We start from the raw sequence: 16972 nt of genomic DNA on the forward strand, positions 1-16972 counted from the left end.
ACCCGGGCAGGGTCTGAGCGGTGTGTGTGTGTAAAAACCCCAAACCCGGGCAGGGTCTGAGTGTTGTGTATGTGTGTGTAAAAATCCCACACCCGGGCAGGGTCTGAGTGGTGTGTATGTGTGTGTGTAAAAACCCCATACCTGGGCAGGGTCTGAACAATGTGTGTGTAAAAACCCCATACCTGGGCAAAGTCTGAGCAGTGTTTGCCTAAAAACCCCACAGCACAGCAGAGCCCCTTTCAGGGGTATCTAATTTTGCATTTTGGCATCAGAAGCTGAAGTTGGGAGCAGCGGTCAGAGGCTGTTGTATGTCAGGCAAAGCATGAAGGAAGAAGTTGTAGTTTGTACTAATCAAGGAAAATGCTTTGGGGTGACCACATTTTCCAGCTGTTGTGTGTCTGGAATGCCTTTTCAGGCACATTTCTACAAAGTTGCTCTAAGCAAGCTTATTAAATACTGTGTATAAAGGTGATCTCTCCCACATCCTTGATTTAATGTCAGATGATGTGGTTAGTATGGTTTATCTAAACAATCTGGGCCTGGTTGTGCACATCTGAAGTGAAGCTTTATGCCAAAGACCACCAAGGCCTTACAGGACAAAAAACTTGGGCTTTCTAAAGTGCTGGCAAGCACATTGTATTTTAATTCTGCTTATATGTATATCCTGCAAGGTAACTCTAAATTGCTGATTTCAGAGGTGCTTCCAACTAGTTCTCTTTCTGTGGCAATGTAGGCATCTCTGGGAAAGGATGTAGCTGAATTCACCAAGCCAAGTAAGAAAGTTTGAGCCATTTTTGCACAATCACGCAAAACTGTGAACTGGTAACAGCTGTCCTCTCTTTTAGGGAAATAAGAAGTATTTCAAACGCAGTGAGTTAGCTAAAAAGGAAGAGGAGGCCTACTTCCAGAGATGTGGCTACAAGGTATGGAAATTGTTCTTCCAGGACTTGGTGTGTTTATTTTGAAGTCTGCATTTTTTATCAAAAATATCAATGTTGTTAATGATAATTGTTGTTCTTTGTTCAATCTGTTAATATTATACATTAGCCTGTAAATGAGAAGCCACCTGGAGAGGTATGATTTTCTGAAACCATTTTCAATGCAGGAGAAGATATGCATGACATACAGCCATTTAAGTTTGTGTTATGGTTTGGCTTTTATTTTTCGTTTGTTTGTTTGTTTTTATTTGTGGAAAGCATGAAGTGGCTCGGGATCAATGCTTGTCTTCCTTTCTTATTAAATTGTGATGTTAGGCATGAACACTGGATCTGATATAGCCACCTTCCTCCCCTTATTGAGAAAAATGGATACATCTGGATAATTTTATCTGATCTTCATTGTCAAAAAGTTGAAAAGAAATCAGTATAGTGTGGGTGTGCATCAACAAGATCTGCCAACTCTCCTAAATTTGTATTTGGGTTTTGGCCATTAAACACCCAGCACTGAAGCACACAACAGCATTTATGTTCTTGCTGGCAAAATATTAGAAACAATTGGTAACCTCGGGTGCATTTTGCAACAAATGGGTGATCTGGAAGGCTTTATCTGCCTTGTAATGGTGTCAGGGCAAGAGTTTAATGAAATGGAAAGAATGTTGTTGTCTTTTATAAGTGTGTGTGCCTGCTTGCCTGATGGGGTGTCTGGGAGGGGAATGCATTCTCTGGGGAAGACAGTTTCATAATCTTGTTTGCTGTTAGAGGGCATAAATAGGAGCTTTGTTTTCAAGTGACCTTTACCCAGTTAGTGACTTATTCTGAAACCTTGATCTGTTTGTGCGTGTTTGAACGTCAATGCCAAAATGATTCTCGGAATGTGCAGCATAAAGTCATGGGAAAGTTCTGTGAATCCAGCTGCTCTTCCAAGTGCAAATGTCTGCCTGATGCCTCTTGAGCATTAGCTTGAATTTGTCAGAACCTGATGTGGTTCCTGATGTGTTACCTGTGCCGCTGCAGCACCGGTTATGGTGTGAAATACAACCCTGGAAATGGTTTTAAAATAAGTTACTTTGTTAAATTTAGTATCTTTTTAGAGCCTCCCAGATTTGTGCATTTGTTCTTTCTTCTGTTAATGAGACATGGGACACAGACTGATTTCCTTTTAAATTCAGGTGCCTTTTTGCTTTGCTTAGACTTAGTAAGTTGGAATCATTTCACTTACTTGAAGAAAGCATTGAAAAAAAATAACAGTGGTAAAGATACTGCTTATAACTTGGAGTCCAGCTGACAGAATGGATCAAGTATTTTCTTCCAGTGCTGCTATCTCTTTATGATTTCAAGAATGTTTGTAAGTTAAAATTTGTGTGTATCCTTCTCCTCTGGGAGTATATTTTTAAAAAAAAAATTTACCCTGTTCTTCCATACTTTCTGTACCCTGTCAATTCCTCTTTCCCTGCATTGATGGAAATTTTATTTTTCCCCTCCCTTTATGTGTTAAACATTGATTTAATTGTCTTTCCCTTGTTCATTCCATACACCTGTACTTGTAGGATTGATTTTTTTCTGTGTTAACTAATAGAGCATTGAATGTAGATTTGTAGCTGAATCTTGTAGCTGGAGCCCCAGGACTGAATCCTGCCAAGCACATGGAGTCACACTGACACTGGAGCAAGGCTGGCACCATGGCCTGAAAGAATAAAAAAGCCTCTTTTTAAAAAAAAAAATTAATGCTGTCCAGTACCTTCTTCAAAATGATCAACCCAAATGCAGCCTGCCCATGCACAGGGAATGCTGCAGGCTGCTCTAACATTAATATGATTGTTTCCCTTTTAGCAAGTACACAAAGGAAATAAATTAAGGAAAAACAAGGAAATATTTCCTTATTATAGGAATATTAGCACCAGCAATCTGCTCCTGCTCTCAGAAGTGTTGGATATGAGCTTATACAGGGAGCTGTAGTTACATGGCTGCTGTCACAAAGTTACTTTGATCAAAGAGTTGTTTTGCATTATTAAAATACTGAATAATGAAGAAGGAATGCTCTCTTTGATTCAGGGACCTTCTTTTAGACTAAGGGGAGTTGTTAATGATATTCTGTTCCTGTGAGGAGTTGTCTTTTCTGTTTTTTTTTGTTTTTTTTTTGTTTTTTTTTTTTTTTTTTTGTTTTTTTTTTTTGTTTTTTGTTTTTTTTTTTACCTGCAAGAAACTGGCAAGGTTGTTAGAGAAGTGCATTACCTAAAACAAGGTTAGAGAGGTGCATTACCTCTCAAAACCCAGCAGAAACTGTGGATCACTGTTAACTGCTCAGCTCACTGAAGCTGCAGGTAATAAACACTGTAAATGACACTGGAAGAAGCAGCTCCACTCCCCCTTCTCTGGGATTTTCCTTCCTGTCCTCCTTCTGTGCATGTGCTGGTCCTGGGGAGCTTGATGAGGAAGTGAAGCAGGCTGGGAACAGTACCAGTATTTGTGTTTGTCAGAGTATTTTCTGTTTGAATAATTTCCCCCTTCTGGTTTATCACACAGTGATGCAAATGGTCTTGCATGGGTAGGAAGGATGGAACAGGGACAGGAATCAACAGGCAGAGGGTGGTTTTGCTATTTTTGGCACCAGTGCTGGTTATCTGCCTGCTAAAATGACAGCCAAACTTCAGCAATTGTCCTTTCTGTTTGCTGGAGAGACTGCTTCCTGCAACCTGCAGGAGTGTTAGTTAATTACTGATACTATCAAGAACAACTATTGTTCTGTGAGGTTCAATTATGGACCATAAAACTATGAAACTAAAGGTTTATATTATCATGTTAAGTCTGTGTTCCAGAGCTCTGTATCTTGTCATCATTTCTCATCAATATGTGGGTTTGTTTCCATTGCACATGAGTAACTGTGTCTGTTGAATGTAGGTACAGCAGCAGGAAGAGGAGGAGAAACCACTGGCTACATCAAATCCAGTGCTGGAACTGGAACTGGCAGAGGAAAAGTTACCAATGACTCTTTCCAGACAGGAGGTAAAGTCAGTCACCATAAACTGACTCCTTGAGTTTACAGCAAATGCACCTGTAATTTCTCGTTAGGGCTGTTTCATCCAGTGAACTGTACTTTTTATGGCATTTTTAGTAAGTAATAAGCTTCCATTTTTGCAGTCAGCAGTTAATGATCATCTTTGCTTATCAGTGCTCTGCTGTCCAATTGAATGCATAGGGAGGTACAGATGGGTAGAGCCTCTCTGTTACAGGGATTTACACAGCTATAACATTTTACAGCTCTTTCAGAGTGATACTCTGAATATCAGCATTATCCTTGGATAGTACTGAAGATGGCATCCTGACTTTTTCCAAGGTTTTTTTCCCCCTGAGCTTCTTTTCTTTGTAACTCATTGGTCTGAACACAGATTTAGAAACTAAATTTTGTATGTTCCCCTTAGCCTGTAGAGGAAACGGTCCTGAAGCCAGGGCAGCTGGGATGTTCTTTGCCTTTTCCATATATAAAAATGCCTATTTGGATTTAAGTTCACAAACAGATCCACACCCCAAAGCAGAAGCAGGAAGTTCAGAAGTACAGAATGCACTCTAATCTTGTAAATACTGAAATTCACAGCTGAGGTCATCCAAACATGTCACACCTCCCCTTAATTTGTCAGGATATTTGGGTTTTTACAGGACTTGTAATGAGGACTGTTGGTTTTGTGTTTGGTTTCAGGTTTAAATCAAATTGAGGGAGACTTTTTCACTTCTATTATATCTACTTTTAAATTAACTATCCCATTAGATTTTGGGACTTCATATTTCCAAATGTTTAATGCTGGGGGTTTTCAGCAGATCATCTTGTAGCTGTGCTGGGACAACCTGCAGCCCAGTTAGTGTTTTTATTGCCGAGACAAGTAGGTGAGTGAGATTATTGTCAAGTTCCTCTGTAATTTTGAAAGTGGTTTTTAAGCTCTGCCAGAGGCATGATTTTTGTGTATTTGTTTGAACAAGTCAGAGCAGGAAGAAGTCGGCTGTATCAAACAGCCTGGGATTTTATTCAGAATTTGGATCAGTAATATTTGGAATGACCTTTCACTGAAATACTGTGGGAATTTTATATTTAGATTGTAAAGTGTCTGGAACATTTTTCTACTGCTTAAAATATTGCCATTTCCTCTCCAGTTCAGCTCAGCTTGTTATTCTAAGCAAAGTAAATAAATCTGTCATTCTGGATTTTATTTTGCTTCCTTTATGCGTCAGGGAGTGCTTTGATTCTTTTCAGGTTATCAGGAGGTTACGAGAGAGGGGTGAGCCCATCAGGCTGTTTGGAGAAACAGATTATGATGCATTTCAACGTTTGAGGAAGATAGAAATTCTTGCACCTGAAGTGAACAAGGTAAGACTGGCTCTTAGTTATTTATTTGTGGTGGAGTAACCCTAGAAAAGTTACCAGAAATCGCTTTCAGTAACTGTTAATATTCAGGAGGAGGGGTACTAGACAGCAAAGAGAATATGTGCTCTTGTCTCATTTTTTTTCTGAGAAACTATGTTAAATGTTAGATTTTTGTGCACAATCACATTATGTTAGAGAGTTCAGCTCTAGAAATCTACCAGGCCCTTGTCAGTTGGAAAGGGTTTTCGGGTGGCACCAATACTTCAGCTTGTCCTGCCCCTTCTTTTTAAAGAGCAGAGAACAGTCATTTACTGTTAAAATAATCCTGTGTTTGTGGTTATGTGCTCCCCTGAGAAGGCACAAGTAAGTAAGAGCAGGACTGCATACTCTCTCTCTGGGATATAAATGATTTTTCAAATCCCTGTATTCCAGAGCTATAACTTGTTATGGAAATGTCATTTTACCCCTTCTCTTTAAAGCAGCCATCAACTCAGTAGCTGACTTGATGATATAATTAATTTATTCATTTTGTCTTAAGAAATGAACAGTTAAGTGAGGAAATAGATCTGGGGTTTGTTCTACATTCACTGTTAACCAAATTTACAGCCTTACTAACAAAATGACAATTTGCATTTTCTTCTCTAATTTGTGGCAAATTGAATTGTTTTAAATGTCTTTCCTGAGGCTGCCCATAAAAGGGAAGCCTTTTCCTCTCCAGGTCTTTAAAATAAAGATAAACACATCTAGAAATAAAAGCTCTGCTAATGAAAGCTTCCCCTCCAGCAGCATTGATCACAGGAGCAGGATTAGGAAATAGAGAATCCATAAATACAGTTGTGCTGGATTGTTGTTACATGTTTCAGTCACTCTTGTTGCTGTCTGGGGAGATTCTGCATGTTGCTTAGTTAATCAGCCTTGTGGTTCAGACAGTTTTAGAGTAACTAAATGATTAATAGAAATGCTCCAGACAGTCAAGCTTGATGATGGAAGAGGGGAAGTAACTGTGCATATCCATTCCCTGTAGAGTGGCTGAATTTATCTGAGGGTAAAAAATGTCATACTCCTTTTTAGAGCTTTGTATTTCATGTCTCAAGATGAGAAGACAAATCCTTCAACTGTGGTTAAGGCAAGTTTTGTGTTCTATTTGAAAGGACTTTTTAATTTTATATATACAGTTTTAAACTGATTCTGGTTTTTTTTAGTCGCCTGTTCCAAAGCTGAGTGTTAAACAGTAAATCTATATAAAACATTCTACTATGTTTAAATAATTTGTAATAAAGGGAAACAACATAATTGTTTTATGTGTGGCACTGAAGGAGTGTTACCTTATTTACAGCTTTTTTCAGGGCAGATATGAAGACTTGTAGAGCTGATGATGGTTATGGTTTGGTTTTCATTTGTTTCGGGGTGGTTCAGTGCATTGCTTAGAGAAAATGACTCGAAGAAAGTCCTAGAGGCTGATTCCACCCTCTAGGATTTTTTTTTTTTTGTGTGAAAATACTGTAAAAAGTATTTTTCATAGGTATGAGCACTTCAGAAGTTCATGCACCTGTTTTTTGTTAGGTGCTGAAGCAGAAACTGTTCTTGGAGTTCAGTTAAATTCAAACAACACCATTAAACCCTTATGTGTGTTTTTACAGAATTTGCAGCTTAAACAGAATTTGGATACTCACAGTGACAGTACTGAACTACTTTTATTTACTTGAGGGTTTTTTTAATAAATCAGTCTATTTTATTTTTTTTTTCCTAGGGCCTGAGAAATGACCTGAAGGCTGCTTTGGATAAGATTGATCAGCAGTACCTGAATGAAATTGTCGGCGGCCAAGAAGCTGGAGATGATGACTCCCAGAATGACCTGAAAGTCCATGAGGAGAATACTACTATTGAAGAACTTGAAGTATGGGATAGATCATAGCTAAGGGGTGTTAGATATAGTATATTGCTGTGAGAAAGCTTCAGGATTGTTTAGACAAAGTTGACTTTTTTTCAACAGCTGACTTAGGCATTTTGAAGTATTCTGATAGAGAAAATTTAGGTTTCCAAACCTGGAGTTGCACTGTAGGAGCCTACAAAAGACAAGTGAAAACTCAAGTAGTCTTTTTTTACAACACTTCAGCCCAAAGGGGACCTTTGCAGGTGTGGCCTGCAAAGACAGTGGTACAGTTAAGATTCATTCTCTAGGGATTTCAGAAGTAGACAATTTAATTGCAATAGCTGGTCATAAATGCCAATGCCTTTCCAATGAATATTTGAGAGGGTAATAAGGTCAGTACCAATTAATTTTCCCTATACGAGGAGGAAGGACTTTGAAAAACAGACACACAGAAAGAATGTTTGATATGAAAGCATCTAGGATAAAAAAAAAAAAAAAAAAGAGCATCAGATGTAGGCAGAGCACAGGAAGTATAAGAAGTGCAGAGATAATGTGTCCCAGAAACTTGAGTGCAAATGGCTGCTCTGTTCTGAAAGAATCCTGTGATGTTTGTGTGAGCAAGTGGAGAGTAAGTGCCAGGAAATGCATTCATCACCTGGTATTTCAGGATAATGTTTTGAAAAGCACATTAACTTGAGCTGAAGACTTTTACCCTTAATCTTCAAAACTCTTTGCAGGAGTTAATCTTCATAACGTCCTTCCAAAAACGTGTTTAAGAACTAATACGATTTATAACTGAAAGCTGAAGTGAATACATTATTATGAAGAAATAGTCTGGGGTTTTTGTTAATGGTGCCAGGGGTTCTGGTTTAAAATAACTGCAGTACCAGAGTGGATAGCAGCAGTGGTATTGGAGCTGCATTTTATTGATCTGTTAGCTCTCAAAATAACCCCTTTTTGTGGTAATAGGGCAGGCTTGGTTTGAGCCATGCAAACAATCTGTTTCTAAAAAGTTTGAAAACACTGCATCTTAAATTTTGTTACTTCAGCTGTATTGCCTTGAGCATAAAGGCTTATATTGAATTTAACTCCAAATCTAGGACATTTTTTAAAATAAATCTCGTTTTGGAAATGTGAGGGCAATGGAAGTAGATTCTAAATCCAACTATACCTACTGGAAAATGTTTGTAAAACTTATTGTTTTATTGTTAGGTTTTACAGTTTTGAGGTTTTGGAGTATTGGAACATACAGCTGGGCTTTTTTAGTGGTTTGTTGCTTGGTTGTTTGGGTTTTTTTTTGTTTTTTATTTTTTATATTTTTTTCCCTCAAATTCACAATTGCAATTAAATGATAAAAAGCCTTAGTGCATTAGAGAATTGAAATAGCATAACAAAATAACTAGGTTAATTGATGGCTTTGGGGATCTCAAAATATGCAGAGCACCCACAGTTCCCCTTCATACAGTGCTGTCAGACATCTGCTAATAATAATTGCTAATAATTGCTAATGCCAATAATATAGTAGTTAATGACTGAGGAATTACTGTTGTATTGACTTTTCAGAAATAATCATATTGGCATTGTGATGTAAATGTTTTTAATAGGTTAATGAATTTCAGTAGCATTTGTAGCTGTTTCATGATCAGTGTTTGGGATTTCTTGTGGAATTTATTGCAGTTTGTGGTGCAGTGAACCATGCTCTGCTGTGGTGGTTCTGGCAGACTAGACAAAGTAGAAATAATGGCCCTTTTTTTCCCCCCTGTTCCAGGCTTTGGGAGAATCCTTAGGACGGGGTGATGATCACTATGATATGGACATCATAACAAAGTTCTTGAAGGTAACAGACTCTAATTATTCTGTAGTTGTGTCATATTATTACTGCCATGCAGATACATTTCAAGAATAGGAGGGTGGGTTTCAGCTGCTTGAGAGGAAAATCTCACATGTTATGTGTAAGATGTGGTTTTTTTGAAATACTTGGCACTCCACAGTCTTTGTTAGTCACAACAGTGACTTGTGCCAGATCTGGGAAAGAGCTCTTGGGAGAGCAGTGTTCAAAATCTGGTCCTGCTTTTCCAGACAAAATAAATACGGTTTTGATTTTCGTGTGATATTTGAGGCAGTTGTCTGTAGTTGCCTCTGTGTAGTGCTGTGGCATCAAAACCTTTGGAGGAGTTTCCTTGGAACAGTGTAAACTGAATTGGAATGTTACCTAATACTGTTAGTGAAATTAGAGAGTTTTAAAGGAAGTCCACAGGTTCAAGTGGATGGCAGGAAATTGTTTCCCTTGTTTCCTGGCAAGAAACCTGTGTTGCCTCTCGGCTGAGTCAGCCAGTGCCTGTGTAACTGTTGTGGTGATCAAAGTCACAGCAAGAACTGAAGCTTTAATTTGTGTGTGTACATTTAAGATAAGTTCCTGTCCCTCCTTGCCTACCCTTCTGAAAAAGGTTTTACCTTTGTAAAATTTCTCCAGAAAACTCACTTTGCCTTGGTTGCTTAGCCTTCTGTTCCATCTGATGTGCTGGGGAAGTCACTAGATGGCACCATGACACAGATGTGCTTGCTCCCTGCAGTTCCTCCTGGGAGTTTGGGCCAAGGAGTTGAATGCCAGAGAGGACTACGTGAAACGGGGCGTGCAGGGGAAGCTGAACAGCGCCACTCAGAAACAGACAGAGTCCTACCTGCGGCCGCTCTTCAGAAAGCTCCGCAAAAGGGTAAACTGCCTTTAAATGCTGCTTCAGCCTTGGCTTTCCAGGTACCCAGAATTAGTGCCCTTTCTAGGGCAGTCTTAGCCTCACTGCAGGAGAGGGGATGATTGAGTTGGTCACAGTTTCTATATCTAGAGCTCCTGACACTTCTGACTTTATCTCAATCAGTGAAATCTGCCCATCCACTGCTTTTCCAGCTGTTTAAAGCAGCACCTGCTCCCTGAGTTGCAAACATGACAGAAAATTGAGGTTGCATTTTGCACTTTGCCATCAGCTACCAGGTGTAACTGCTTAACCTCTCCTCTTCAGATCCTTCATTTGAATAATGAACATGTTTTCCTTTGTGAAACTCCAAATAAGGGTAGTTGCTAAACTTTATATAAGTGCTGAGTAAGATGATTTTCCTGAGCTGCTGTTCTGCAGTAAATGTCTTTTTTTTTCTTTCCTGTCTCTCCTGTAGACACTTCCTGCAGACATCAAAGAATCAATAACAGATATTATTAAATTTATGTTGCAAAGAGAATACGTGAAGGTATGTTTGTTTGTATTCTTCCATCATGTTCACACTGTCTGGTTATAAAAGATTGAGTTTATTGCTTCACCATTTTTTTTTTCATTTTGAAGCTGCATAGCTGGAAATAAAACATCTATCCCAACAAAATGAAAAATGGCTGTGAAATGTTAGGCTCCAAGTAGTGCTTGATCCACAGCTTGATAGAAGACCTTTTGAGGTTCATGAAACTGCACAGCTTTGTAAATATGAAGAAGATTTTTCTCAGAGATGTGTATATTAAGTTGCAGAGCATTCCTCTAGGGGAAACCTGATTTTCTAAGATTAAATGAAGGTATTGAATAGTAATAGGATGTTGATGATTAATTAATTAGGAATTAATTGAGGCAAACTGAGTTATTGAATATGAAGCACTGTCCCTTTCTTTGTCTACACTCACATTAAGTGGCCTGGTAAAGTTGAGGTAAGTAATGAAGAGATTTTTTGGATGAAGTCCTCTCACTGGAGGAAGCAGAAGTACTTTGAGACACAGGATCAAAGACAGTGTTAGGTTTTATTTGTGGCTGCCTTCAGAAATGAAATTCAAATACCAGTAGCATTTTCTGAAGTAGCTTGTGTATGCAGGCGAAACTGAACTGTCTTTGCCCTTTAAATTTCTAGTATTTCTTACTGTTCTTGTGAGGATTTGACATAATTAGTCAAGTAAGCAAGCAAACCTGCTTTTGATGCTGAAAAAAACTTTATATGGCCTAAGGCAAATTTAATTCCAATTCATTTGGAAGCAGAACTGAACATGTGGGATGTATGATAGTGGGGTTTTATTTTGAAGCATTTTTTTTCTCTTGGTTGTCATCATTATCTGGAAATTCCCTTTCCAATACCTTCCCAAATGAATGAGCATGCAGGAATGTGGTGTATCTCTGGGTTAATCAGCAGTGCTTCTGTCTCCTGGAGGTGCTTACCTTTAAGTAAACTTCACAGAGAGATTTTGAGTACACTTAAGTACACATTTGAATGTTTTGTTTTGCTTTTTCTTACATTAGGCTAATTCTTTTACAGATACTCACATCCTTTTCAATTTCCTAAGAGACTTGTCTCTTTTTGCATGCTCTTGTCTTCTGTTTCTTTTTGCCTGCTGCTTGCTTTGTGCAGCCTAGTGAATGCTGTCAGCCACAAATTCTTGCTGCTTTGTTGGTTGAAAAGCTTGAAAGATTTTAATTTTGAAATCAATGTGTTGACAGCAGGCAAATGCCAGAATACAAGTTGTCCACTCAGCCTTAATTAACCCTGTTGTGACAGTCCTGCAAGGGTCTTTAATTGCATGTTCACATACTGTTCATCACAAAAGTATATTTAAGTCAGCAAGTAGGTATTTGACTAAGACTGTTCAGATTCTGCCTCATGCAGGCAGTGACTAAGCTCTGTCCCCTCTTCAGATTTGCTTTTAGGTCTGTCTGTCACCCCCTGCCTTTTTCATTATTCACCTCCCAGTTTGTTCAGTGCTAGCTGGAAAGGAATCTGCACCCACTGGTCATGATTGCTGCTTCTTATTGTCCAATTTCTGAATAGGAGTTGATAAATTAAGTTTTTACTAGTGAGTTTTGTAGCTGCTTTCTAATAGACAAGGAATGTCCTGTACCATGTCCTTCAGGTTTTTTTTGCAATTATGTCTGTCACTTGCTGGTTCTCAGTTGTTATGCTGGGGTTTTTTTAAGCTCTATACTTCTCTTCCTTTCTCCTTTTCTTTCTGTTAATTTTCCCTTTGAGTTCTATCCCTGTTTTTTCCAGGTATGTTGTCTGTTACAGCTTTAAAACAGGATCTGTGCTCTTCATGGGAAAATTCCTGATTGATTTACTGCTGCTACTGCTCTGGCCATAAGCATGGTTACAAATGTAACCTTTTTTAACCAGAGATGGTTGAGTTGAAAATAATCCCAGTAAACCTTAGTTTTGACCAAGGTAACCAGGCTGCCTTATCCAGTTACTTTTTTTCAGAAGGGAAAGTCCATAGTCCTCACTTCCCTTGGAGTTCCATGTGGGAATGTGCGTTGTGCAGTTGGTTAATACCATGCAGCACCCCAGATCAGAGAGACTGAAATGGGTGTTTAACTGCACCCAGCAGTGCAAAACTGCTTTGTGTGGTGCTGAGTGATGCCCTTCCCTGTCCAGGCGAACGATGCCTATCTGCAGATGGCCATTGGGAACGCGCCCTGGCCCATCGGTGTCACCATGGTCGGCATCCACGCGCGGACGGGGCGCGAGAAGATTTTCTCCAAGCACGTGGCCCACGTGCTCAACGATGAAACTCAGAGGAAATACATACAGGTAATGTCAGCTTTGGAAATCCAACAGGTCTGCTTGTGTAGGGGCATCTTTGAGAAACGTCAGTGCCAGGTGATGTGGTAGAAGGGTACTGGAAGTGGACAGGTTAATTTGGGTCAAACAGAGCATCCAGGTAATTGGTAGCTTATCCTGGACCTGAAGGCTCTTCAGTGCTGGGCCAGGAACAGTCTAATGAGTTTTTCTGAACTGCTGTGATCATGCATGAACACCAAATCAGCTGTGAAGACAGGCTTGATTTTTCTGTTTAACTCATGCTTTAAACATCATGCACAGAATTAAATACTGTAAAATTCAATCCTTCTGACTATTTCTGCAACTAGATAAATGCCAGGTTTAGTTCCTCCTGGGCATCTTCATACCCATGTAGACTTCTGATTGTGGAATTAGTAGCAGAGCTGTTTTTCTACTCTGTCCTTTTAACACAGTGGGTGGACAGGTCTAAGGAAACAAGCCTTCTCTCTTTATATTATTAAATGTGTTTGACTCTTGCCAGTTGCAGTTTCATTGAGATAAAAAAAACCTTCTGGGTTAACTCTGAAACCTCCAGAGCAGTATCATGGAGCTCAGAGCTCCTGGCAGGGGAGATTTACATAAACATCTTCCTTCTGCAGCAACAGGACTCTTGTTGCTTTTTGCAGATGTCTGCAAGGAAATTGTTTGCAAAATGCAACTTCACCTTCTGTTCTAAGTTTTTGGGCTGCAAGTATAACCTTTGGTTTCTCTTCAACTATAATTTTTAATAGCATAACCTGAAAAAATACCGTTGTGAAGTCACAGTTTGGTTCTTGCCTTGGCTGTGCAGCTTGTTTTGAAATTGCTTTTTGCTCTTTAGAATTAATTTTCATTTTCAGCTTTCCTGTAAATATAATTAATTATGATATAATTTGCTCCCTTGGTGATAAAGAGGGATTAAAGAATTGCTGTGATCCTTCATGGTGAGTCCTACCAGGTGGGACTGAAGCTGTAGCCTTTTTGATTATGCCACAGACTCCTCTAATATTGAAGAGAACCTCAAACTTTGAACAGAATAATGACCAAAATAAAAATCCCAACCTCAAAATAGCAACCTTTTCTTTTTAATTCTTCTTGTTAAGCTTAAGAATACTGTAGGCTATTGAGTTTGTTCAACAGCTGCAGCTTCATTACAGAACTGTCCTTGTTTTGTTAATTCCTAGGGGCTGAAGAGGCTCATGACCATTTGCCAGAAGCACTTCCCAACAGACCCATCCAAATGTGTGGAGTACAATGCACTGTGAGGCTCTGTGGGGGCCAGGATGGGACTCACATTTTGGTCTCCAACACCCAGAGAGGATGGAAGAGGCAGAGTTTGAGCCTGAACACCAACAGGAACTTGGCTTTGTAAAAAAAGCAGAAAGGAGATTTTTTTACAGCTTCCTTTTTCTGAGCCCCATTTATTTAGGTTTATTTTGAAATCTGTGCTTTTTGCTGAACACATCCAATGTACAGCAGAGGGGTGGGTTTTGAAGAGTTTAAGACCAAGACAATGACCAAGGGAAAATGCACATGACAACTGCTTTTATTTCAGTTTGTTATTCAGGGAACTGTGCAGACTGAATTGTTTCCCATATTTTAGAGCTTTAGGTGAGTCTCAGCCCTGCAAGGAGCATGTGTGGAGCTTTTTTTTTTGGCTGCTTTTGCATTGGAGACTGATGTGGAGAGATGATTAGAGGGAAGCAGTTGAATCTGAATCTTGGTTATTTCTGTAAATATAAAGACTTTATTGGCTAATCTTTCATGTGGTATTTATCAGGAATAAAAAAAATGGTTTATATATTTCTCAGCCTCAGTGCAAAGTTTTTGATCTTGAATGCATCTGATTTGGCTTTTTTTTTTTTTCTGGTAACGACATTTTTAATATAAACCTTCTGGGCTTGGGGGAAGTAATCTTATGGCTCTTGAGGCTTTCAAATTCCATTTTTATACATCTGGAGAAAATTTTCAGTCTGCTGGGTATTGCAGAGAAAATAATTAGGACCTCCCATGACCATGAACAGTATTTCTAGCAGCCACAAATCTTTACCATTGTGTATCCTGACTGGGAATGGTGAGGAAACTCATGGGAACGATGTCTAATTCTGCAGAAACAGTGAAATACTGAAACTTTGTTAGTTCTGAGCAGAACCACTTCCTCAAGAAATGTGTCATTATTCCACTGAATGGGTTTGCCTGGGTCCTCACCTCGACTGGCAGCTTGGAGCTGGAACTGGAGCCCTGTTCTCAAGGAGTGACCTGTCTCCCTTGGGTGTTCCCAGTGTCCTGTTGGGGATGTGAGTTGGGAGGAGGATCTGGGAGAACTTCAGGTTCTTCTGGAGATTCCGAGATTCTGAAGTGCTTCTTTGGACACAGCAAGTTTTCAGTCTGGAGTGTTTTACCCCAGAGAAAATGTCAAGAGCTTAGAGTTTAGAAGAAATAAAATGAGGCTGAAGAGACCTCGCTGTCTCTTGGGGGAGGGGGCCTTAGGGGAGGAGATGGGGATTTGTGGGGAGAAGCTGGGCAGATGTCAGGAGCATGGAAGAGTTTCATTAACAGTGGTTTCTGGTGATTTTCTTTGCAGTGCTCTGTACAGATACTCTTTGGGGGTGTTATTATAACGGAAACATTTGTAACGCTGCAACTTTATCCTTCTCCCCACCCAGACTGTTTCCTGAACTGTTTCTAAATCTTTATCTTGACCTTAGTTTTGAACTCTGTAAATAATTGAGGGACAATATTGTCCCTTGTTCAGAAGAGCTGTAATTTCCCTGGAAACTGTAGCGAGTGAGTAGCCAGAAGATGGTTTAAGGAGCGTTGTATCGTCTGCTTTAGCGGGAAGCGGATTCCTTAGGGGCTCTGTAATAGTGCTAGATGGATTTTTCCTTCCTGCCTTAGAGCTAATTATTGAGGAGAATTTTAATGGTACCCTGAGTGCTGGTTTGAGTGGGGATGCGCCTCCTGTAGGGATGTAAATTTGAGGTTGGAATGTCTTAGTCTGATCAGGTTTTAAGGAATGCAGTTTAAGCAATGTGCCTCCTTGCTGACAGTCCCTGAAATACAGCCACCTTGCTCCAATGAATCCCATGACGGAAGAAGTTTATCCCCTTGCAATCCATGGAATGGTGCAGTATGGGGAACTGAGGAGCTGGGAGCTACTTTCTCACGGCATATCCGTGTAAGAGTTTCCAGCTGTCCAGCACGTGAGAGCCAGCTCTGGTCCTCGGGGGATGGTGGGCCAGGGGGACACTGTTATGGCAGCTGCTTTTCATCATCGTTTGGAGGCTCTTTGCAGCTGGATGGCCCCAAATTGCAGCTCCCAGACCGTGATCAAATAGTTAATAATGCCTCTTAGCCAAAAAAAATCCCAGTCCTCAGTGTAGTTTAGGGAGGAGTGGGTGTGGTGCAGCTGTCACACTGCTTGACAGTTTGGGGTTTTTTTGTGGGGAGGGTATGTTTCAGTTTAGCAATTTACTTTTCCCTCTAGGCTTTTCCAGATGTTTATTTCTGATAATTCTTGCATTAGGTGGAAATAACTCTGCTGAATCCAAAGCCTTGTAGCCTTAGGATGAAGTCATGAGTTTGCCATGGTGGTGCCTGGAGTGGTTTTGGGACTTCAGTGCCCCTGGTCATTTGTTGCAGTCCCTGACACTTTCTCAAGCCTGGCCGTGGCAGGGCTTGTGCAAGATGAACTCTAAAACTATTGGTACCTGTCTGATACTGGTATTATTGTGCCTGGTGGTGGTTAAATGCCTTAAATTCCCTATTTGCCATTTGTGCTGCTGGAAGGGTTCTTAGGGTAGGTGTATGTGGGATCAGTTTATTTTAATGGAGGAACTTGGTTCCTCTTCAGCTGGCTGCCATAACATCACCAGCACTGATCCAGTCCTGCCCAAAGAATGAACCTGATTAGGATGTCAGTGGCTTCACTTCTCAGGGGGCAGAAAGTGCTCTGACTCCTCGACCCAGGGGACAAGAACATAACGTGGTGCCTTCCAAGAGGGCTGGTGCAAGGTGGGCAGTGCTGGTATCAGGTCTGGAGCAGGCTGCCCTAAAGCTGCTCCTGGGGTGGTGAAGAGTGACCTGCAGCACTACTGGAGTCACTGTCAAGAAATCTGAGCCAAGGTCCCAGAGTTTGGTGTCTGAAAACCTTCACTGTGGCTGTTTGATCCATCCCAGACCCTCCTGGGCATTCACTGCAGGCAGTGATTCCCCACTGGGCAGGGCTGGGTGATGGTCACAGGGACTGCCTGG

General features: G+C 40.2%; 1 protein-coding gene across 2 annotated transcripts in view; it reads left to right on the forward strand.

Annotated features, from left to right (window-relative positions):
- Positions 1-14524, forward strand: part of PRPF18 (pre-mRNA processing factor 18) — a 15144-nt gene extending 620 nt beyond the window's left edge. The window contains exons 2-11 of one of the 2 annotated variants that reach the window (XM_015628781.2): positions 846-923; positions 1048-1074; positions 3837-3941; positions 5182-5295; positions 7043-7189; positions 8934-9002; positions 9739-9879; positions 10334-10405; positions 12554-12709; positions 13903-14524. In XM_015628781.2, the coding sequence (XP_015484267.1) occupies positions 846-923; positions 1048-1074; positions 3837-3941; positions 5182-5295; positions 7043-7189; positions 8934-9002; positions 9739-9879; positions 10334-10405; positions 12554-12709; positions 13903-13983 (990 nt within the window). In that variant the 3' untranslated portion in view covers positions 13984-14524. The remainder of the gene's footprint in view (positions 1-845; positions 924-1047; positions 1075-3836; positions 3942-5181; positions 5296-7042; positions 7190-8933; positions 9003-9738; positions 9880-10333; positions 10406-12553; positions 12710-13902) is intronic. The other variant, XM_015628782.2, reaches the window with a different exon arrangement.
- Positions 14525-16972: the final 2448 nt, after the last annotated feature.

This window comes from Parus major, chromosome 1A (assembly GCF_001522545.3).
Source record: "Parus major isolate Abel chromosome 1A, Parus_major1.1, whole genome shotgun sequence".
NCBI lineage: Eukaryota > Metazoa > Chordata > Aves > Passeriformes > Paridae > Parus > Parus major.